Source organism: Agelaius phoeniceus, chromosome 9 (assembly GCF_051311805.1).
Source record: "Agelaius phoeniceus isolate bAgePho1 chromosome 9, bAgePho1.hap1, whole genome shotgun sequence".
NCBI classification, from domain to species: Eukaryota; Metazoa; Chordata; class Aves; order Passeriformes; family Icteridae; genus Agelaius; species Agelaius phoeniceus.
Window position 1 is genome coordinate 13,120,121 of NC_135273.1, and position 22,629 is coordinate 13,142,749.

Below are 22,629 nucleotides of genomic sequence, written 5' to 3' on the forward strand. Positions count from 1 at the left end.
GCTAGAGTGGAAGTAAGGCAGTGGGATAGCCCAGGGCCCCATCTCCTACCTATCCCTCCATGGGCCCTAGAGGAGGTGAAGAAGCTGAGCCTGTGGGGGGATGCTGGCTGCTCCCAGACCTTGGGAGGCAGGTGATTTCTTGAGGGTTTATTTTATTCTCCTTTTGCCCCCAGTTTGGGTCTCCACAAAAGGGTAGAGGATGGCAATAGCTGTAACAACTCATGGGGAGGCACACTGTGATGTCAAGCGGGTCAAAGGCCCTCAGGCCCCTTAGCAGAGTGCTGGGCTCACCAAATAATTGCGGAGGGGGCGCAATCTAGGGAGGGGGCATAATCAGCCCAGAGACCCGGGGATACTTTGGGAGTGCAGAACCCTCAGGGGGCTTGGCTGGGGGAGGGAAGGGGATGGGCGCCGGGAATCCCCCGGGACGGAGGTGACTGGGAATGTCCCGGGTGGGGTCCCCGCGCACCCCCCGGTGCCCCCGTGCCCCGGCCCCTGCCCGAGGGGCGTGGCCTCGTGAGAGGGCGGGACAGTGGGGGCGTGGTCGAGGGGCGGGGCCTGTTCGGGGCGGGGCCGGGGCGCGGCGCGGAGCGGGAGGCGGCGGCGGGGCCGCGGTGAGTGCGGGGGCCGGGCCGGGGGCGCCCGGGGGTCCCGTGGGGCCGGCGGGGCGAGGGGGCGCTCCGGGGAGTTGGCTGGCGGGGTGCTTCGGGGGGAACTGCTGGCCCTTGGGGTGTTGTGGGGCCGGGCCCCCCGGGGCCGATTTGGGGGGGGTCCGGGGGCTGCGGGGGCAGCGGCGGCCCTGGAGCTCCGTGCGGTGCTTTGGGGATGTTTCGGGGCACTTCGGGACCGTCCTGCGAATGCAGAGGCCCAGGGGCTCGGTGGGGTAGTTGAGGGGGTCGCGGGGCACTTTTGGGGTGCTTCAGGGGCGAGCTATTGGGCAGTGCAGGCCTAGCCGCCCCGTGGGGCACTTTGGGGGTGTTTTGGAGCACTTTGGGGGTGGTTTAGGAGTACTTTAGGGGCGGGGTGGTGCGGCAGAGGCCCAGGAGCGCCGTGAAGCATTTTAGGGGTGTCATGGGGAACTTTGGGGATGGTTTAGGGCAGAGTGGGGGAGCTGTAGTGCAGTGGGGCCCACGGGCACCATGGGGCATTTCAGGGTGCTATGGGGTTGGGATGGGTGGGAGCACCGCAGGTCAGGCTCGGCGCTCTGGGGCTCAATGGGGCAGCGGAAGGTGGGTGGGAGGGCGGGGGGGGGCGTTGGGCGGGCAAAGGGGGGCAGCATCATTGAGGGAACCTCAGGATGCCGGGGGCCTGGAGAGGGGCACAGCCGGGCATGGATGGTATCCGTCCCACATATGCTGGGTGTGTGGGGAGGGACGGGGGCTGACCCTCATTCCCCCTGCTCGGGGGTGCGCCTGAGATGACGTCGAGGCACGGGGGTCCCTGGGGGCCCGGAATCCCCACAGCATCTCAGGGTGGGGGTCTGGCAGAGCAGGGACCGACAGTTCCCTTGCCATTTAGGGGTCGGAACGGTGGGATCCGGCAGCGCTGTGCTCCGGCCGGAGTGGCTGGACGTGACGCCACCCCAGTTGGTGACTGGTTTTACTGGGTGGCTGGAGGCCGGGCTGCGCACTCCCTCCCCCCGTGGGCGGCGGTGGGACCCTCTCGGCAGGCCGGGGGGCTGGGGGGAGGGAGAAGGTAAAGTCTGTTCCCACCGCCTGCCCAGCGGGGCCCCAGAAGTGTCCCTTCTAAGCTGCGCAGGGACCCACTGTCCCCAGGGCTGTCCGTCCCCGTGACCTGCACATCCTGGGGGAGTTTTGCTGGGGTGGGGTACTGTGCCTTGGCTGGCTGGGCTGAGGGGCCAGTAGATGTCCCTTTGGTGTTCCTGGTCCCCGATTCCCGTTCCTTTGGCAGCAGCAGGTCCCCAGTGGCGGGCTCTTGTTCTCAGCACACTTCCCGGGTTGACCGCAGCCCACCCTGGGTGCCAGGAGCAGCGCACCCGCCGCCGGGCTCCCGTGCCACCCTCAGTGCCACGCTGGCACCACCTGCCTTGGCCCTGCCGGCCGGGGCATTTGGGGGGGAGGGGGCAGCGGGGAACACGAGGGACCCTGCTGCCGATCAGTCCCCTGACCCCCTCCTCTTCCTCCTCCCCGCTTCAGGGGCCGGCGGAGCCGTGTTCACGGTGCGGGGGCCCGAGAGGACCGGACGGATGGGCAGCGGCTGGCGAGGTGAGCGGAGCTGTTAGGGGGGTCCCCACCTGCCCCCCCAGGGTATCACGAGCGCGGAGTGAGGTCACGGTGCCTGCGGATGGCACGTGCCGGTGGGGGTGACGGTGGCGGGGGGGTTGGCTCGCCGGCATCTCTGCCCTGCTCGCCCCTCCCCGGGCGCTGGCAGGCGGATTGATTTCAGGTGACAGCTCGGCGGGCGAGACCGTGCGGGCAGCGCCCCCCCCCCGCCCGCGCCCTGTGCCAGCCGCAGCCATGTGCGAGATGCGATGAGGCAGCAGGGGATGGATCCGGCCCGTCGGCCGGCTCCCGTCACGCGGGCGTATGGCGTGGGTTGGGGCAGGGGGAGTCACAGCAGAGACCGGCAGAGCCCCCCCAGCTGGAGGGGTGGGAACGAGCCTCCACGTGTTGGGGCTGGGAAAGAGCCTGGTGCCCACCTGGCAGCTTCCCCCTTGGTGGCCCTCCCTAGGGAACCCTGTGCCCCACTGTGGATGGTTGGAGGTGGAAAGCAGGCTCTGTGGGGTCACTGCTGAGAGGTGGGGACTCTGGGGCAGAGGAAGTGGATGACCCTGGTGTGTGGGGCTGTCCCCTCCATGATGCCCATGAGGCAGACAGGCGGGCAGGCTGCCTGTGAGCCAGCTCTCTGCAGGCCTCTCGGGATTCGCATCCAGTCCTGGCACACTTCCCATGGCAGGGTCACACCAGGGCACGGCACGAGGCAGGACTGCATCGCCACTGCCCTACTGTGCTACCAGCACCCCAGAGCCCCTGGCAGCCCCAGGCTGCTCCACTGGGGTGCTGAGGCCAGCATGGGGGTTCCTAGTACCACTCCCCCCAACTAATCCTGATTTTGTTCTGATTCATTTGGCATCTCCTGCCCTTGGGCCAACCTTCACTTAGAAGATTGGGGATGGTGACTGGGGACCTGGGGATGCCCCTATGCCCACCTGGGTGGCTGGTGGGGCAGTGTTGTCAGTGCCCATGGTTCTGATGCCCTGTCTCCCTTGCCTGCAGGCTGCCCACGTGCCCCTGCCTGCCGGGGGCCACCTCGCCATGGCCATCGTGCAGACACTGCCAGTGCCCCTTGAGGCTGTGTCTGAGGGGGCCACACAGCTCCGTGCCACTGCCCGCTCACCCCCTGCCGCCATGGGCAGTGTGGGCAGCCTCCTGCCTGTCCGGCCTCGCCACGACTGCGCAAGTGATGGGGACCCCTCCGCCGCCTCCTTCTGCAAGCAGGAGGGGCTACTCCGAGCCACTCCTGAGGAGCCCCGCGTGTCTGTGCCCGGTGTCACCCACTCCTATGCCAATGGGGGCTTCTGTGGCGACTGGCTTGATGCCTCCTCTCCTGCCAGCCCCTGTAGCGACTCAGATGATCTCCGTGATGACCAAGCACCAAGTGATCACCTTCGGGGGCCGCCCCCCAAGCTTGTACCTGTGTCTGGCAAGCTGGAAGAGGTGGGGGGGGTGGCAGCAGGGTGGGTGGGTGTGTGCTGCAGTCTTGACTTTCCACCCTGTGCCACACTGGGACTGTTGGCTCAGATGTGTGAAATGGGATCATATGGCCACACTTCTGGTGTCCCTGGGAAAGTGGCAATCCCTATGCTCTTAATGTCCCCTCCATCATGACAAGGGTGTCTGGGAGCTCACCTGAACACGCATGGAAAGGCGATGAAGTGGGTGGTGACTGGCCTCTGTCTCCTTTGGGGTGTGAAGGCATCAGGGCTGGGAGCACCCACTGTAACGTTCCTAGGCACCCCTTTTTAGGGCTAATGGGTCCTCCCCATCACCTCACTCTTCCCTCTTTTCCTGGCAGAATGTGGAGAAGACCCTAATCCGCCCCATGGCCTTCAAGCCAGTGGTATCCAAGCTTCGGAATGCCCAGCCAGGCACACGCCTAGGGCTCTCAGAGAGCCAGGTGAGCCTCACCCACTTGCTGGCTGCTGAGAAGCCTGGCTCTCTGAGCTGCCGTGCCAGCACACTCTCGGACTCGGGGCGCAACTCCCTCTCCAGCCTGCCCACTTACAGCACGGGCTGCAGCCAGCACCCAGAGGTGGGTGCCCTGCCGACCACCCCCCATGGCCCCCTTGACCCTCCGGGGGGCTGCCGCCCCTCCAACTCGGACAGCGGACGCTCATCCTCCAGCAAGAGCACGGGCTCGCTGAGCGGCCGGGGCCGGCCCTCCTCAGAGAGTGGCTCCTGTGGGCGCTCTCCACTGCCTGGCGAGGAGGCCATGCTGGTGCGGGAGCTGGAGGACAAGCTGCGGGAGAGGGAGGCCGAACTGCGGCTCCTGCGGGACAGCCTGGATGAGAACGAGGTGGCCATCTGCCAGGTATGTCCCTGGTGTCCTCATGTCCTGTACCTGTCCCCCTCCCTGGAGACAGGTGTCAACATAACCCCTGGTTGGGAGTAGGGACCCACTTTGAGGACCCATTATAGACCCGTGCAGAGGGATACATTTTCCTGTGGGTCTGGGTATGTGGATTTTTCCCACCAGCTGCGTGGTCCATGGGGGAGCCTTGTTTGGCCCATGGGACCAGCTGAACAGACTGGGGTGCCTTATCTTGGGATGCCCTTTTTTGAATGAACCTGGGACCTGTGGCTTCTGCTTGCTTGTGATGGAGCCGGAGGAGCCCTATAGGCTCTGGGGATGCTAACATGGGGGGCTCATCATGCAGAAGTATAGGGGAGCACAAGGAGGTGTGTACCACCACATTGCACTCTTCCTGGACCCTTCCTCCATTTGGGGGAGGTATGCTGCCCCCTTCCTGTGATGCAGATCTTGGAGGTGGCAGGTGAAGTGGGAGGGTGCCATGCTGCCCTCTCAGCACCTGTGCATCCCCTGGCCCAGGTGTTTGAGGAGAAGCAGCGTCGGTGTGAGCAGGAGCTGGAGGGGCTGCGGCAGCGCTGTGCGGCCCAGGCGCGGCAGGCGGCCCACGCAGCACATCGGGGGCAGCAGGTCCTGCAGCTCCAGGTGCTGCAATTGCAGCAGGAGAAGAAGCAGCTGCAGGAGGACTTGACCCAGCTGCTGCAGGAGCATGAACTGCTGGAGCGTCGCTGTGCCTCCTTCCAGCGGGAGCGCACTGAGCTGGCACCCCGGCTGGAGGAGACCAAGTGGGAGGTGAGTCACTCAGCAGCACCAGGCGTGTCAGGGGGCGCAGGCTGTGGCTGGGGGGTCCCGGCTGGCACCTGAACCCCATCATCCCCACAGGTGTGCCAGAAGTCAGGGGAGATCTCTCTGCTGAAGCAGCAGCTGAAAGAAGCGCAGGCGGAGCTGGCGCAGCGGGGTGCCGAGCTGCTGGGGCTGCGGGCTCAGCTGCGGGAGGCGCGGGCGCAGCTGCAGGCGGGCGAGCGGCGGGCTCAGGGGCTGCAGGAGGCCGCCCGCCTCAAGGCGCTGGAGCTGGAGGTCTGTGCCAATGAACTGCAGCGCCGCAAGAGCGAGGCCGACCTCTTTCGCGCCAAAGCCGGCCGGCTCGAGCAGGAGGTGGTGGGGCTGCGGGAAGCTGCCCGCGGGCGATGCCCACCAGGCACTGGTGAAGGGTGCCCCCCGCCTGGGGAAGGATGCCCCCCGGCCAGCGAGGAGCCCCGGGGCAGTGCGGGGCTGCGGCGGCAGCTGGAGCGGCTGCGGGCGGAGGTGGCGCTGGAGCGGCGGCGTGGGCAGGAGCAGCGGGATGCCTTCGAGCAGGAGCGCGGCACGTGGCAGGGCGAGAAGGAGCGCGTCATCCGCTACCAGAAGCAGCTGCAGTACAGCTACATCCAGATGTACCGGCGCAACCGGCGGCTCGAGCAGCGGCTCCAGCATCTCCGGCTTCAGGGCGAGGACCCCCTGCCCGAGCCCTGTGACCCACCGGACCCGCCCTTTGAGGAGATAACAGCCACCGAGATCTGAGATGCTGCCTGCCCTTGCCCCATGCATGGAGGGCTGAAGGGGCCTCCACCCTCTGTGATTTTGGGAGCTGTGGGGGGCCCCTGCTCTCCTCCAGCTCTGCAAACTGCAGCCACTGTGAAGGGGCAGGGGAGACCACAGGCGCTGCCCCTCCCCAGCGTTGAGGTCTTGGGGCGAGGATGTATCGGTGCCCACAGGGAGGGCTGCCTGTGAGATGTGGGGTCAGGTGGGTGCTGAGTCCTGGCCTTGGGGCCGCCCGGAACTGGTTTCTGCTGATCCTCTTAGCTCCTGGGGATTAGCAGCACTGGCTTCAGCCAGGGTCACCTTGGGCAGAGGGAGGGCTGACTTGTCCCCTCCCTCTCATCCCTGCTGGCACTGTCACCCAGTCACTTGGCGTGTGCCCTGTCTCTGCCCATGCCAGCCTCCCTCATGCCCCTTTGTGTGTTTGTCAGGGAATTCGTTTCTGTGCCATTTTAAATAACTCTATTTTTATAGGACCTACCAAAACATATCACCCTCTTCCAGCTCACACTTCACCAGTCTGTGCCCCCTCACCCCTACCACGGGGCAGCTTGCCCTCAGTGCCTTTCCCATGCTCTTGCCCCCCAGCATCCCTCTGTTTCCCCCCCAGAAAAGCCCATGCCTCTGTGATGCCCAGCCTGCCAGGGGAGAGGGGCATGGTGCTCCATGTGCCAGCTGGGGACACCCTGGGGACACTCCTGGGGATGGGCAGAGGTGAGGGGCCCTGCTGGGTACCCGGGAGGGTCAAACCAAAGGAAAAGTCTGGATGTGCCCAGCTGTGGCTTGGTCACCCCTGGCTCCAGGGGGGGATTTTTGTACTTTATTTCAGTCATGTCTCGTTCCCAGAGCCTGGCTCATCAGTGTACCACCCGGAAACAGCAATTAAAAACAAGCCCCTGGCTGTGTTTTTTTCAGGACTCTGTCTGCATGTCCAGAGCAGGGTCAGGGACCAGCTGTCCTTCCCCTATGTCGCCAGTGCTGTCCTCCCTTGGGTCCTGCAGTGGGCAGCTGCTCCATGCCCTTGGGGCAGGTCTGGCTCTCACCCTCTGGCTGCACTGAGGCCAGCCACAGCTCAGTGCAGGAATGAGCCATCTGACTCCTCTGGAACACAGCATGGCTCCTCAAAAAGGGGCTGCAGCATCACTCCGGCGGCGGTCCAGGCACCCGCACCACCAGCTCCATGGGCTCCTTGGCTTTGTTGCGGTAGGCCTGGCGGATGATGTCCACAGCCCTCTGGTGCGTGACATTCTGCAGGCTCTCCCCATCCACCGACACCAGCTCCTGCCCGGCCTAGGTCCCAGATGGGAACACCACAGGGTGAAGTGCAGCTGCTTGAGGACTTCAGAGGACTGCCAGCAACCCAGTGGCACCAGGGGATGGGAGTGTCTGGATATCTGCCCACCCCCTGGCATGTGCTGGGACCCCCGTACCTTGAGGATGCCACTGAGGAAGGCAGCTCCACCAGGGAAGATCTTCTCAATCTTCACCACTGGCTGTGCCCTTGACTCAATACCACCAGAGATGCTGATCCCTGCAATGGAGCCATGAGACCCTCACACCTGGGTAGGCTGGGACCCCAATCCACTCCCAAGCACCAAGCACCACATTTCCCTGGTGAGCTGCACCTCTGTCTTGCCCTATTTTGGTAGGTCCTACAGAGATGAGGGACTGGGGCAGGGACAGCTATTCCCCCCCATTCTCATTTTGGAGGAATGCTCTGGAGTTTGCCCCTTGCCAAGGGGGTGCCACCCATCCCACTGATGCTGCTGCCAGAAGGGTCCTCACCCCACCCTTGGAGTCCCACCCATGTGCCACCCACCCACGTGCCACCCACCCAGTGAGTGCTTCAGCTTGGAGAGGGTGACGGTGAGCAGATGATACTCTTCCTCCTCCTCTTCCTCCCTGCCAGCATCTTCAGGGCCATTGGCTGCCCCAGCCCTTGCCTCACCCCCTGGCCCCCCAAAGAGTGGGGCAAGAGGAGGCCGTGTCCGCTGGGGCTTCCCCAGCACTTCAGCTTCTCTGCTGGGCGCTGTCCTGGGGGGTTCCTTGCGCCAGGTGGTCCGGGGGCTGCGAGAGTGCCCATGGCCCTTGCCAGGGGAGGGCTCAGCCAGCAGCCAGTTCGGGGCCTGAGGGCTGAGGGTGGGCAGGGGCCGGCTGGTGGAGGCATAGGCATCCACTGGCACGTCAGGGAGCGGGGTGTAGGTGCGGGGGTGAGGCCGGCGGGGGCTGGGGGAAGCTCTTGGACGGGCTGGGCTCGCCTGCTGCTCCCCCGCTTCCTCTGGCTCTGGGGTCCCTGCTGGCTTCAGCAGGAATCCGCCCCGATAGTCTGCAATGAGAGAAGCTCAGGGATCTCCCCAGGGACCCACAGCCCTGCTCCCTGGGACCCCTGCCACGCAGGCCTCCCATGAGTACCCCAAAGCCCTGGGTCCCTTGCCACCTAGCGCCCCCCCTCATCTAGAGACCCCTAGACACCCCAGTTGTCTGCAAGCACTCCATGTTCTCCTCCCCAAGAACCCCAGCACCCAAGATCCACAGATTTTGCTGCTCCCAGTCTTCCCAACACCCAGAGATGCCAGATGCCTTCTTCCCTGGGAGCCCCTGCACTCAGGTATCCCAGCCCCCTTTCTCTTGCCCCAGACTCCCTCCACCCTGTCCCCACCCTGCAGCCTGGTGTCCAGGCAGACCCTACAGGTGGCACTTACCAGGCACTGGTGTGATGAGGTGTCTCTTGGGGGGGGCGTCATGGTGGGCCGGGCGGAGGGCAGGTGAGCGCACTGCAGTCAGGGAGAACCCCCAGTCACCTCCTGAGCTGCACCCACCCTTGACCACAACCTGCCCCCAGTCAAGGTCCCTGGGGGGCTGGGATCTACCTGAGCGGCTCTTTAGGGCATCAAAGGCTTCCAGCTCCAGTGGCATCACCATGCTATCAAACCTGCCCAGGTCTGTGGGGGCCACCACGCTCCTGCCAAGGCAAAAAGGTGGGGACAGATTGTAGCAGCCTCTGGGGTGCAGTGTGATCAGGGCAGAGGAGTATGTGTGAGGCTCCACTTCAATCACACCAGGATGGGCAGCACTGGGGTTCCCAGATATTTCCTAGTAGCACTTGCCTCACGTCCCGTAGCAGCAGGACCTTCTCGGGCCGGTCCAGGATGGCCAGCAGTGGCCGCACCAAATCCTCCACACTGCCCTCATGCAGGTACTGCCGGCACAGGAGGGGGATCAGTGGATCACCCGTTTCTTGGTTTACCTCCCAGAGTTAAGCATGGGCACAGAGTGCTCACCATGCCCCTAGGACTTCAGGAGCTGTCCAGGGATGAGCCCAGGGTGGCAGCGCTGCCCTGCCTGTGCCCTGCCTGCCCCCTGCCATCGGTGCATACCCGGGAGCAGTGGCGGAGCACGGCCGTCACCTCATCGGGGCTGAGGAGACGTGCAGCAGTGTCCTGGATGTGCGGGAGCCGGGCCTCAGGGTCGCTGCCATTGGGCTGCAGGGTGGCCATGCCCATGGGGCCCAGGATGCTGGCACGCCGGCTTTTCTCTGGGGAGGCACAACAAGGAGGGGTGGCCAGCGGAGCAAGGACTGCCCCAGCCAGCCCAGAGAGTTCCCCATCCCCCCTACCCCAGCAGCTCACTCCACACCAGAGCGGGACAGACACAAGCAGCGCATGCAGAGCCTGCCCCACGGCCCCCCAGGCACACAGCACCCCTGTTACCCCGCCTCAGGCTCCGGATGACAAACTTCTGCACAGCACCTACTGCAAGGGAGATGGAGAGCGGTGAGTGCCCAGGGCAGACAGCAGCACCCATTGTCAAAACTGCGTGCTTGGGGAACCCCTCCCTGTGCTCCCTTCATGCCAGGGATGCCACAAGGCCCATAGAAGGGGGAACAGTCCCACCTCGAGTCCCTCTCTGCCCTGTCACCCAGGCTGATACCTCTGTCCCCGTCAGAGCGCCCTGGGGACTTGGAGCGTGCCCAGCGTTCAGAGCCAGGGGCCTCCTGGCTGGGGGGGGCCCAGCTCTGGCTGGTGGCACGGCCCCCCTTGAAAAAGAGGTTGACAAGGGTCTTGGAGCGGTGCAATCCTGGGGTAGCCCCCCGTGCCCCTTGTCCCTCTGGCTTCTCCTTCTTCCGCTTCTCCTCTGTGGACAGATAGAAGGGGCTGTTGGAATGGAGAGGTGAGGGGATGCCATCCCAAATCTTGCCTGGGGACACAGAACTTTGGGGGATTGGAGGGGCTACTGGGAGACGCTGACTGGAAAAGAGTCCATCTGTAGGGTGCAGTGGATCACCAGGGGCCATGGGGCTGGGCTTTGGGGTGCCTGGGAAAGCCCAGGGACAGAGCTGGGGCTATGTGGGGTTATAGGATACCCAGGACTAGTGGCCAGGGGGCCATATGGGCTATAAGGTGCCAGGGTAGGGACCTAGACATTCACTATAGGAAGCCCAGGAGTGGGGGGCAGGTATCCATGTATGTCAGGGACTATAGGATGCTTGAGTGGGAGACAGGCTCTCCACATGGGGCAGGGCCTGAGCTGTGGGACTCCCAGGGCTGGGTGTGCAGGTTGGAAGGGGACTTCAGCCAGGGTTCAGTCCCATGTGTGGGGCTGTGCCCCGGTGCCTACCGGCGACAGTGAGGTCACTCTGGGAGCGTGTGATGGGCTGCCGTGGCCGGCTCAGCGCCAGCAGAAGCGCCGTCTTGGGTGAGTGGGTGAAGGTGCGGCGTGGGTGGGTGCCAGGGGCCTCGCGGGTGCCCTGGCCCCGGATGGCCGTGTCCCGCAGCAGCTCGGGGGGCCGCACTGTGCGCCGTGTCTCCGGCAGCCCCTCCGTGGCTGGCTCGGTCTGCATGGCCCGCTCAGCACGTTCCCGCACCCAGCCCCGCCGTGGCCCGTCCTCCGTGGAGATGGCCACATCCACGGTGCGGGCTGGGGGCACTGGGGAAGCTGCCCCCAGCCCATTCACCGCCCCTGGGGCTGGTCCTGAGGAGTAGGAGGAGATGGAGGAGCTGGTTTCCGAGGTCTGAGCCAGCTGTTGCAGCTGCCCGTTGGTCACTGCAAAGGCACAGCAGGACACACTGTGACACACTGTGGGCCACTTAGAGCTCCATGTCCCTCCCAAAGACAGCAGACATGTCGGGAACCCGCAGGGCCATGGGGACCTGTGGACTACTGGCCATTGCATAGGGATCATCATGTCCTCTCCAAGAAAGTGGACATGTAGAATGCTGTGGGATCACAGGGACCACAAGGCTGCTGGCCATGGCAGGGGGCTCTTCATGCCTCCTCCAAGGATGGGCACAGCTGGGACCTTGCAAGTCCATCAGGCCTGTGGGTAAGCTAACAGTGGCACAGGGAGCTCCCTGCCTCCTCCAAGGCCTTGGGACCCCATGGCATGCAGACCTTCTCCCTCCCTACAGTGGTCAGACATCACACGCATGGGAGTCCCAGCCCCACCGTGCCCCAGACCAGTGCCCCTGCCAGTACCCGCGCGGCATTGCCCTTACAGCGACTGAGCCAGCAGTACTCGGCCACCAACTCCTTGTAGGCAGGGAACCGGCCTGTCTCCTAGGCACAGGGGGAGAGGACAAGGGGGTCAGTGAGTGCTGGCTGCCCCGGCGAACTCGATCTGGTGCCAGCCATGAATAATGCATCCCCCCCTCCCACCCGCCTGAAACCCAACCAGCCAGCAGCTGCACCAGCCCCCGGCACTCGGCTGAGCAGGGGCAGTGCCAGCGAAGGGACATGCCAACCCTGCCTCACCCAAGGGTCCATGGGGCAGGGCGTGGGTACCTTGATTGTGAGCATGATGTGGGTCTGCCCCTTGAGCACCTCCACTGCCTTGCTATGGCTTATGTCTTCAAACTTGACTCCATTGGCTGCAAGGACTTGGTCTCCCACCCGAATGCCGTTTTGCTCCGCCAGCCCTCCGGGGTCCACCCTAGGGAAGCAGGGGAGCAGGATGGGGCCAAGCCCTTGCTGGAGTCCTGCTCCTGCCCCACGCCTCCACTTGGGTGGCCCCGTGGCTCAGCACCCATGGTGGTAATGCCCAAAGTGTTGTGATAGTGGTGTGGCTCAGCCAGAGAGGAGGGGCTGAGCCCCAGCATGGGCACAGCAGAGATTGGGGTGTCACAACCCCTTCACGCCCCGGGGCAGCCGTACTTGGAGACGTAGATGCCGAGGCCGAACTCTCTGCCACCGCGGATGTTGAAGCCCAGGCAGTAGTCATCAGAGGTGGTGTAGAGGTGGACGATGCGCCGCAGCCCGTCCTCGGAGCCACTCTCCGATGGTGTCGAGCCGCTTTTCTCTACTACCAGGCGCCTGTTCACCACGTCCACCCTGGAGCATGGGTACAGTGTAGGTAGTCTCAGGGATTTGGGTCTTGTCCTCCAGCAGGATGGGACCATTGGTGGCACCCAGAGGAGGAGAGTGATGGGGATGGAGGATATTTAGGATGGGGCTTGCACTCACCCTACCTGCTCCAGACCTTCCTATCCCATCCTGTATCCCACTCTTGTCTCTCCCCATCTATGCCAGAGATTTCTGATGCCACTCCACCCTGGGTGTCCCCCACGGGTCCCTGTTGCCCAGAATTCCTCACCAACCTCCCCCAGCATGTCCTCCATGGGGTTGGGTTTTGGGGTGCTGGCATGGGACATGCCCTGCTCACCACGCCGTCTTCTCCTTGGAGAACTTGATTCCTGGCACACGGCCCATCCGCCGGACCACCATGCGGAGGCGGTTGTTGCCGGTGAGGACCTTGACAGCGCTGCTCATCGTGATGTTCTCCAGACTCACACTGTTCACCTCTGTGATCTTGTCGCCAACACACAGCCCGGCCTGCTCTACAGGGGACACACGGCTCATCTGGGCACCTGACCTGGTACTGATGCCCTCATTTGACATCCCCTACCTCAATGTCTCCTCAACCTGCTCTGAACCCCTTGGGAACAGAGGCAGGGGTGCCTGACAACTGCACTGAGTGGCTTGGGGATGGAGCTCAGAGTCATTGGCACAGGGCTGTCTACTCCTATGTCCTGCCTTTCACTTTGGACAGCCTGCAAATCTCATGGCCAAAGGCAGCAGGGAGCAAATGGTGGCTTTCCACCATGAAGGGCGGCATTGTTGCTGTGATCCCATGTCACTGGGAGCTCCTTGAGAGGGTCTTGCTGGCCTGTGCCTGGTGTCCCTCACCCTGACCCTCTTACCAGCAGTGCTCCCCTCCTCCACTTTGCTGACAAAGATGCCCAACCCATGCTCCGAGCCGCCACGGACGCTGAAGCCCAGTTTGCCGTCCACGCTCTTCTCCACTGTGATGGCATTGATGACATCACTCTCATTGCTGCTGGCTGTGGGGACAGGGGAGCAGACAAGTCACACATGCTGTGTGTCCAAGGGCAAGGGGTATCTCTCTCCCTGGAAACATCCCCAGGCCCAGGACAGCCCTCCCTGCCCCTAGACCCAGGGAATTCAGCCACTGGGGCCCTCCTGGCCATGGGGGCAGGCAGGGGGCCAGGACACCCCACACACCTTCGATGGGGGCATTGATGAGGATGACACGGCCCATGGGGGAGGCGGCACGGCTGCTCCGGGTGGTCCCATTGAGCAGGCGGCTCTGCTTGCTGAGGAGGTAGCGGGGAGCCAGGCTGGCTTCGCTGCTGGAGCTCCGCGAGCGGCTGCCTGTCGTCATCCCCGACAGCACCGCGTCCCACTCCTGGGCCATGGTGGTGCTGGGCACGCTGGCGTCCTGGCGTCTGGCTCAGGGCTGGCTGTGTCCTCACAGGGCCAGGGCTGCCCGTCAGCCAGCGGGGGACATGGCATAGTCCAGAAGCACATGCCCGGGCTTGGGCACCGCTCTTTTTTAGCAGTGCAATGCTGGGGGCAGCTGGCCTGGGCACTCGCCGCTGGCAAGACAGGTCCCAGGTGCAGCAGCACAGCCTGGAGGGACAAGGAGCTTTGTGACCTCCTCTCCAGCCTGATCCCTTCCCGTCCTATGCTGTCCCAAGGATCAAACTGTCACATAGCTCCTGGGTACTACCATGGGGGTGTGGGCACAGGCTGCCCTGCCCTGGGGTAAGGATGCTGGGGTGAAAAGGAGCTCTCCCTCGCAGCGTAAATCTGGAACAGGGGATGCAAAGGGGCTTTACTTGACAGCACAAATCCGGAAAGGCTCCAGAGAGGGAACACGGGGACATCAGCTTTATGCTAGAGAGCAGGACCTGATCCCTCTGGCCATTTCCTATCCTCCCCGGAGCCCCTCTGAATTCCCAACGCCATGTGGCTGGAGATGGGTGCACCAGTCCTCAACGCAGCTCCCGCGGGGATTTTCCAGGCGTGGGTGAAACGCCACCACGGTGCCCCCCCCACTTCATTCCCCGCTCGCCCCTGCCTGACCTCAATAAATAAGTGATGGCCCCGGCCGCGGGGACACGCCGGTATCCCCGCCGCTGCCAGCCCCACACAGCACCCACCCATTACCCCCCGCCAGCATCAGACGCGGGTGCCCCCTCCCAGAAGGGGCGCAGGGGACCCCCTACCGCCGTCCCTCCCTTCCCCCCGCCCCGTGCCCTCCTCACCTGTCCCCATGGTGCCACCTGCGAAAGAGACACCTGGCAGCAGCGCGGGGGGGAAGGCGAGGCCGGGGGGCAGCACCGCCTCCTGCCCCCCCGGCCGCGGGGATTGGCTTTCCCTGTGGGACCGGAGAGGCCATCGGGCGCGGGAGCTGTCAATCGAGAGCGGCCGGGGCTGGCCTTGCAGCTGGCGGGGGGGGGACAGTCCCGTGGGTGTCCCCCGCGAGGGGGTCCGGGGGCGCGACCTCCGGGGAGGCTGCGTGTGGCAAGGGATGTGGCGTCCCCCCTGACCTCCTCCCTTAGCGCAGAGCATCCCGGGGGCACACGGGGGAAACTGAGGCACGGTCAGGGGAGGAGGGGTGTCGCGTCCCTCCGCTTCGCTCACTCCGGTGATGCGAGCCGGTATCCCCCCGTGTCCCCCTTCCCGGGGGGCATCGCCTCCAGCCCGGGCCGGCCGTGACCCCCCGGCGGGGCCCGGCGCCGCCAGCGCGAACCCGACACCGCGGCGGTTTCAGGTGATGCGCGGCGGCCGCGGGGACTGCGGGGGGGCTGCGGGCGGGCGGCGGGGGCGGGGGCCGGCGCGGGGGGGCCGCCCCGACAACGCCGGGGTGAGGGGCTGGGGGGGCACGGCCGGCGTGGGGACACGCACCCACATGCACACACACCCCATGCACCCGCACGTCCACGGCATGCGTGTCCGTGCCCTTGCGCGCACTCACGGACGCCCGCGGAGCGCCGCACACGCGTGTTCGTGGCCCCGCTCACACGCGCGTGTTCCGGCACGCACCGCCCCACGCTCGAGCCGGCGCCCACTCCCGCGGAGGCGCGGGCCCCGCGCGCTCCGGCGCAACAACCGCGACGCGCGTGGACGCCAACGCGGCGCGCGCGTCCGCGGCGCTACGGACACACGCGCGCGCGTGGCGCGGGCATCGAGACCCCGGGGACACGCGCGCGACTGACACGGGGACGCGCGGAAACGCGCACGTGAACACCCACGTGCAAACACACGCGCGCGCGAGCACCCGAGCGAGCGGAGGCCGAGCCGACGTGCGAGCACACGCGCGCGGTCACGGGCAGGCGCGTGCACGCCCACGGGCACGCCCACAGACGCGCGGGAGGGCCGCGGGCACCGCGTGTGGCTCGGCACGTACCGCTCCCCCCGCCGCCGGCCCCGGTCACGCGTGGTCCCCGCCGCCCCCCGCGCGCCGCCCTCCCCGTCCCGCCCCGCCCGCCCGGCGCGGGGCCGCCCACCCGTGACGAGGCCTCACGTCAGCGCGCGCAGGGGCGGGAGTGGGGCGGTGGCGGCGGCGACGGCGGCGCGGGCACGGCGGGCGCTGTCGCGGGAGCCGTGAGTGCGGGGGCTGCCCCGGGTCCCTGTGCAGGGGGGTCACGCGTGGCGGGAGGGATGCTCGGCGCGGGAAGGCAGGGAGCAGAGCCCCGCTTCCCTCGGGGCAGGGCGGTGTGGAAATAAAGCCGCGCCGGGTGTGTCGGTGCCTTGCCGGGAGGGACGTTCCTCCTTCCAGTGCCCTTCCTCACTCCGCTCTCCCGGTGCTGGCAGCAGCTGTGGCCCCTACGTGGTGGGTCCCTGTCCCCTCCTGTGTGACCGGGGTGCTCTGCTAGGGTGGGGGGTCCCTGATTTCTGGCGGCTGGTGTGGGCAAGGTCGGGGGTTTCTCTTTGGCACATTGCAAGGTGCAGTCCCATTTACAGGTCGCACCACCCACAAAATGCTTCATGTGCTGGGAGGGCCCAAGAGTCGCTGCTGAGCTCCTTTACAAAGGGGCTTCCTGTTCACCCCTTGTCCCCCCAGGCGGGGAGAGCACAGAGCTGCTGCAGCAGGGATGGGGCGGGGGGACACACAGGCACCACGTCCCATATAACCCTTTCATCCCCTGCCCTGCCAGAAGATGCCACCGTCCTTGCCTGCCACCATCAACATCCGGGAGCCCCGCTGGGACCAGAGCACCTTTCAGGGCCGGGCCAAGCACTTCTTCATGGTGACCGACCCCCGAAACCTGCTGCTCTCAGGGGCTACACTGGAGGAAGCCCGACGGGTGGTGGAGGACTACAGGTACCCACTGGGAGGGTGGATGTACCCTAAGCACTGCTCCCAGGCAGGAGCCATTCCCAGGAGTGGGAATAGAAGTGATGCTGGCTCCCCCAGCCAAAGCCTCCAAAACTGCCTGGCTGGTCCCTAAAGCATCTCCCAGCTGTCCCAAAGGGTGTGGGAGACCAGTTTGGCCATGTGTGCTGGCAGAGGGTCTTTCAACAGGTGTTACCCTCACCTGGCAGGGCAGGCACCGTACACCCTGGGCTGACAGAGGACCAGCTTTGGCGGGCAAAGTACATCTATGACTCGGCTTTCCACCCTGACACGGGCGAGAAGATGATCCTTGTGGGGCGCATGTCTGCTCAGGTCCCCATGAACATGACCATCACTGGTTGCATGTTGACCTTCTACAGGTACCTGTCCTCTCCTCACCTCAGGACCGAGAGGATGCCTGGAGGATCCTCCTGGCTCTGGGGTGAGGAGGGGACACATGTCCCGTACCCCACTCGTATTCATGCTGTAGGAGCATGGGTGACATCCCCTAGTGTCTCCAGCACCCTCCTCTCTCTGGCAGGACCACACCAGCCGTGCTGTTCTGGCAGTGGGTCAACCAGTCCTTCAATGCCATTGTCAACTACACCAACCGCAGCGGAGATGCACCCATCACCCCCAGGTGAGCATCTCTCTGACCAGGTCCTCGAGGCAGCCCAAAACACCAGGGGGTGCCTGGCATAGCAGGGTGCTGGGAGATGGGACAATGGAGACCTGGTGAAGGCAGAGATGGATGCCATTGGGACTGTCAGGGTTAGTGGTAGAGCTGAGAGAGGAACCCAGATGTCCTGATGCTCTTGAAGGGCATGCTGTTCCTTCCTTTGGAGGGGCAGCTGGGATGGGGAGAGCCTGGTTTACTGGTGCCACTTCCTGCTCTTTCAGCCAGCTGGGGACAGCCTATGTGAGTGCAACCACGGGGGCAGTTGTCACAGCACTGGGACTCAAATCCCTCACCAAGGTAAGCTGATCCTTGGCCATCGCAACTGGGGGATGTGGACCCTCCACATGGGATCTCCCTGAGCTCTGAGCTGAGCAGGGAATTCACCTGGAGTGGGGGAGAAAATGAAGAAAAGGAGTTTGCTGAGGTTGCCCACACAAGGCAGCTGCTCTCCCCAGTGATGGCTGTGGAGATGGCCTGTCCCTCCAGCCTTGCTCTGGATGTATCTCCAGGCTTCTTTCACCCCTCAGGCTCTGTCCAGGCCTGGCAGGGGACCTGAGTCCCCCCAGACCCTTTGGTCTGTGCAGCTTTTACCAGCTGAGGGTTGCAGGGGAGGAGGAAATGCTTTTCTTTCCCCCAGTGGGGCTGGGACACCCCAAGGTCTTGCAGGAAGACAGAGGCAGACCCAGGGACAGCCAGCTGTGCCCCCAGACCCTCTGTGTGACATTCTCCTGCTTTTCCCCCCAGCACTTGCCAGCCATCATCGGCCGGTATGTGCCTTTTGCGGCCGTGGCAGCTGCCAACTGCATCAACATCCCGCTGATGAGGCAGAGGTGAGCCCCCGAGGTGGGACAGGCTGGCCTCAGGGTTTGTAGGCACTGGTGGGGAATGCGGGGACTTCCTTGCTGATCCTTAGCATGGGGGGATGGCTTGAGGGTACCAGCACCTGGTTGCAACCCAGGGGGTTATTGGTCCCTGTACAGCCCTGTTGAGGCTGCTGCCAAATGTGAATGTAGCTCCAGCTGAGACCCCTCTGATTTATTGTGTGGATGGGGTACAGGAGGATGCCAGCCTCCCTTGGAGACATGTCCCTGTCCTGTGTCCTGATCCCCTCACCATTGTGCCCTGTGGCCCCCTGACCCCCTGTGTCCCTGCAGAGAGCTCAAGCTGGGGATCCCTGTCACGGATGAGAATGGGAACCGCCTGGGCGAATCCACAGCAGCTGCCCAGAAGGCCATTTTCCAGGTGGTGGTGTCCCGCATTGGCATGGCAGCGCCAGCCATGGGTGAGTGTCCCTTCCTCCGCCTGTGCTGGGAGATTGCAGCTGATCCCTGGCAGTGTGGGATGGGGTCCCACTGCTGTCAGGGAACTGTGAGCACTGGGAGCTCATCTCCTTCCTCCCTGCCTCAGCCATTCCGCCGGTGATCATGAACATGCTGGAGAAGAGAGCTTTCCTGAAGGTACCAGTGAACCTGGGATGGGCAGGTGGGCGTAGGGACGCCCACCAAGCTTGGCACATTGTTGGCACCCTCAAGGCTGGCACCCTGTTGGGGAATAGACACCTTCCTGCCCTGTCCACCACACTAACACACTTCCTCTCCCTGTCCCTGGCAGCGGTACCCGTACCTGAATGCTCCCTTGCAGGTCAGCCTGGTGGGACTCTGGTAAGTCCTCCTCCACTGGTGGGCATTGCTGCCCTGGGCAGATACCAAGCCCAAGTGTATGGGGCAGTGCTGCTGGGAACCCTGCTTGGCAGTGGGGGGAGAGAACTGCCCCAAAGTTTCCTGGGGGGATGCCAGAGCTTGGCCAGGCTAGTTGCACCCCGGGCAGATGGGATGGGATATGATGTTCTGGCGCTAGGAGTTGTTTTGCTTCATCTTGGTGTCTCTCAAGCCTGCCATGGGCTCCTACTCAGCATTGCTGTTCCCCCATATCATCAGGGGACAGACTTTGCCCCTCTTCAGGAGCCAAATGCAGAGTCTGGAGCTTGGAGAGGGCATCTCTGTAGCCCTTTCCTGGCTGGACACCCAGCACAGCTCTGGCCTGCCTCATTGCTGCTCTGTGATCAGGCCATGGGTGGGTGTGGGTGATTTATGCAGCCCAGCTTCACCTTTCCCTGTCTTTCCTTTGCAGTTTGGTGTTTGCCACCCCGTTGTGCTGTGCACTCTTCCCACAGAAAAGGTACAGACTGGCACTTGCCTGCACGTGTGGCTCCTGTGTGGGATGGGGGTGCTTTCTGACTCCCAAGAGGTTCTTTTGCTTCTTTGAGCAGTCAGGGGCTTAAGCCAGTGCACACACATCTCTGTTACCAAGGGTCTGTGCTGGGCCATGGGGACAGCCTCCCCGTGGGATGCAGCAGGTAGTTTCCAACCTGAGGCCACTGGTGGCTATACCCCTCCATCCTCTGTATCCATGTTTCCTCTACAGCTCAATGCCTGTGAGCAGGCTGGAGCCTGAAGTCCAAGACCAGATCCGGAAGAAAGATCCACGGCTGGAGACTGTCTACTTCAACAAAGGGCTCTGAGCAGGTCCTGGGGTGGCTGCCAGGCCAGCGCATTGCTGAGCTTTGCCCTTGGATCCCCTTGGGGCTGCTGCCGCTTTCCCTTGGCCATTGTGTGTCCATAGGTCCCAGGTGCTCAGCCCTGCTTCCCGGGGTGCCTGCAGCCATGCAGCACCACACCAACCCCTGTCCCTGTGCCTGGCTCAGCCCTGCTCTGGGGACCTCCTGTGTGGCACCCTGGTGCACTCTTCCTCTCTGCGTGTGTCTGTGGCTGGCTCTGTGCAGTGCGCAGGGAAGTGCGGGCAGCAACACCAGGGACGTTGTGAGCTGTGCTGGAGGGAAAATAAAAGTGAGATGAGGAAGACAATGGTGCTCCCCAGCTTTAGGAGGCAGCAGAGAATCAGCAATTGAAGGTAGAGTACCTCTGCAGGCACCCTACAGTGCCCAGCAGTTCAGCAGCTGGTGCCTGGGGATGGCAGAGCAGCTTTTGGAGAGGAAAACTCCCCATGCCCAAAATAGCTGGGGGTGAGTGATCGATTGCACGTAGTGGCTGGAACTCAGAGTGGGGGGCTCTCCCAGCCCAGGCATGTGCTCCCAGCTCACCTTCTGCTCTCCTCCAGGCTGCTCTGGGGATTTAATCTGGCTTTCTGCTGCTTCCATCCCCAGAGCAAATGGCACATTTTAATCCCAGTAGAGTCTTGGTTTTTATTCTCATTTTAATGCCATCTGCGTTCAGGGCTGGGCTTCCCCTGAGGGGTTACTCTACCCCCTCCTGGAGTGCTTGCTTTCAGGTGGACCTTCTCAAATAGCTTTAAGTGCACTGTGGTTTCCTCTAGATATTTTTGATATACATATAAATCTACCTATATATACCAAACAATAAAGGCAGATTGTTTATACAAAACCAACAGCAAAGAGAAGTGTGCTGCTCCCTAATTTGTATATGGTGGAAAGGGACTGCTATTGGGGTGAGGATGGGAGCAGGAGAGAGGGGCAGGCTGGCTTTTGGGGTGCCTCTGCACCCCCTGGGGCTGGGTTCTGCTTTCCAGCCCGCTGCCTTTGCAGCAGCTCTGGCTGGCCTGGCATGTGTTTAAGCTTATCCAGCTGTCAGGAGGGTTTTTTTTAGTACAGTCGGCTTTGGACCTCGCCGCTGCGCAGAGAGCTTTGCTAAGCTGCTGCCCTGGATGCTGCTGGTTTGGAGAGGCCAGAGTGTCACCCTGGCTCTGCCCACACTCACACCCCCTCTTGCAGCCTGCTCACAGGACAACTCTGGCCCTTCTCCTGTGCCTTCCCTGCAGGACTATTTTTATCCCACTTTCTATGTACAGCTATCAGAGAGCACATTGCAGAGAACATCACTGCTGTCGCAGGACCCTGGCGAGCCTGCGGGCAGCAGCTGCCTCCCCCTCAGCTTTCTGTCTGGCAGGGCAGTCAGAAGGAGCAGTGGATGTCTGGCCAGGGAGAGGAGGGATGGAGGCAGCCGTGCTCTGCAGTGCCCCATGCTGAAGGATGGAGTGAGATCACTGCAGAGGCCAAGATGGGCAGATACAGCAATGATGAGACAAGGGCCAGGCAGCCCGAAGACACCCTGTGCCACAGCTTCCACAGCTGGCAGGGGCTGGCAGAGGCCAGGCTGGAGCTGCTTCCCTCAAGGGGCAGCCAGAAAAACACCTGCACCCAGCACCTGCCCAGGGTGGGGAAGGGAGTGGATTGGGACAGGCACATCAGGGATCTGTCCCCCTCCTTCTCCCAGCCCCGGAATATTGCAAATATCTCCCCTGAGCCAGCCATTGGCAGCTTATAAATAATGCAGCCCCTTGCCGTGCAATAAGGGCTTGTCAGTAGCTATTCTGCTCTCATAAATTAAAGATGAAAAGGTACAAGGCTCTTGCCAGAAAAATGAAGACAAATTTTTAATAGCTTGCCAAGGCACAGGGAGATGGAGCGCTCAGGAAAAATGAATTACGTTTTTATTATGTGTTTTATTGTGGTATAATTGAACGGGATTATCTGAGAATACAATATATTTCCAGAGCAGTGTAAAGAAAACAAAAATAATGATGACACCTGCCTCCTCCCACACACACCACCCAGCTTTGCAGGGACACCCTCCTTGTGTGTGCTGGCTGGGAGCTGGCCCTGAGCTGCTGGTGGCCACGAGAGGCAGAGATGGAAATGGGAGGGCCATGGGACCAGAGACACAGATGCTTGGGGTGGCTGGGTCTGGCTGCATGGGTCTGGCCAGGCTGAGTCTGGGCTAACCCCAAGAGACCCCAAGAACCATGAGGCTGGGATACAGGGCAGTGTGGTGTGGCACACAGAGCCACTGAGTGTCCTTCATCTGTCACCTGCTTTCATTCCATCCCTGAGATCCCCTTTGGTCTGTCCCACACCTGCACAAGCTGGCACTACTAGGCAGAGACATGAAAAACTCAGTACTGGAGCACTGCAGGTCTGGGCTGCTCAGCCACGGTGTTTGTTCTCTCCTGGAGCCAGCAGCGGTGCAGATTCAGCCACTTCACTGCACTAGGGGGAACCCTGGATTCCCCTGACTGGGGAAGAGAAATCTTACTTGGCCGGTGAGTTTTGGGGGTTGACAAGCCCAAAAGGGACACTGCTGCCTCTGCAGGGGGGCCCAGGATGCAGTGGGGGAGCAAGGATGCTCAGTCCCTCCCGAGCTGGCTCATC

At 63.3% G+C, this 22,629-nt stretch overlaps 3 protein-coding genes across 9 annotated transcripts; 2 read left to right on the top strand and 1 right to left on the bottom strand.

Moving 5' to 3' along the window:
• The first annotated feature begins 562 nt into the window (after positions 1–562).
• Positions 563–7,043, top strand: LZTS2 (leucine zipper tumor suppressor 2). 2 transcript variants are annotated; one of them, XM_077182949.1, is made up of 6 exons: positions 563–614; positions 2,157–2,225; positions 3,237–3,677; positions 4,036–4,551; positions 5,071–5,340; positions 5,431–7,043. In XM_077182949.1, exons 3-6 carry the CDS (start codon positions 3,276–3,278, stop codon positions 6,106–6,108), a joined length of 1,866 nt encoding a protein of 621 aa, XP_077039064.1. In that variant the 5' UTR covers positions 563–614; positions 2,157–2,225; positions 3,237–3,275; the 3' UTR covers positions 6,109–7,043. The 2 variants fall into 2 exon arrangements, with proteins under 2 accessions (XP_077039064.1, XP_077039065.1); XM_077182950.1 differs by lacking the exon at positions 563–614 and adding an exon at positions 1,556–1,695.
• Positions 6,904–14,826, bottom strand: PDZD7 (PDZ domain containing 7). 3 transcript variants are annotated; one of them, XM_054637570.2, is made up of 17 exons: positions 14,691–14,826; positions 13,645–14,052; positions 13,323–13,463; positions 12,785–12,959; positions 12,277–12,453; positions 11,908–12,055; positions 11,622–11,682; positions 10,744–11,169; positions 10,057–10,260; positions 9,837–9,878; positions 9,504–9,661; positions 9,234–9,325; positions 8,997–9,088; positions 8,829–8,900; positions 7,961–8,452; positions 7,557–7,657; positions 6,904–7,416 (listed from the first exon to the last, which is right to left on the bottom strand). In XM_054637570.2, the coding sequence occupies exons 2-17, from the start codon at positions 13,835–13,837 to the stop codon at positions 7,267–7,269; spliced, it is 2,724 nt and encodes a 907-aa protein (XP_054493545.1). In that variant the 5' UTR covers positions 13,838–14,052; positions 14,691–14,826; the 3' UTR covers positions 6,904–7,266. The 3 variants fall into 3 exon arrangements, with proteins under 3 accessions (XP_054493545.1, XP_077039062.1, XP_077039063.1); XM_077182947.1 differs by lacking the exon at positions 9,837–9,878; XM_077182948.1 differs by lacking the exons at positions 13,645–14,052; positions 14,691–14,826 and having other exon boundaries at positions 12,785–12,954; positions 13,323–13,459.
• A 244-nt stretch (positions 14,827–15,070) lies between these two features.
• Positions 15,071–20,849, top strand: SFXN3 (sideroflexin 3). Of its 4 annotated transcripts, none has more exons than XM_077182951.1 (11): positions 15,071–15,199; positions 16,587–16,753; positions 16,975–17,145; positions 17,307–17,405; positions 17,666–17,741; positions 18,189–18,274; positions 18,599–18,726; positions 18,852–18,901; positions 19,056–19,105; positions 19,575–19,622; positions 19,869–20,849. In XM_077182951.1, the coding sequence occupies exons 1-11, from the start codon at positions 15,077–15,079 to the stop codon at positions 19,963–19,965; spliced, it is 1,095 nt and encodes a 364-aa protein (XP_077039066.1). In that variant the 5' UTR covers positions 15,071–15,076; the 3' UTR covers positions 19,966–20,849. The 4 variants fall into 4 exon arrangements, with proteins under 4 accessions (XP_077039066.1, XP_077039067.1, XP_054493125.1 ...); XM_077182952.1 differs by having other exon boundaries at positions 15,073–15,199; positions 16,590–16,753; XM_054637150.2 differs by lacking the exon at positions 15,071–15,199 and adding an exon at positions 15,892–16,032.
• The last annotated feature ends 1,780 nt before the right edge of the window (positions 20,850–22,629 follow it).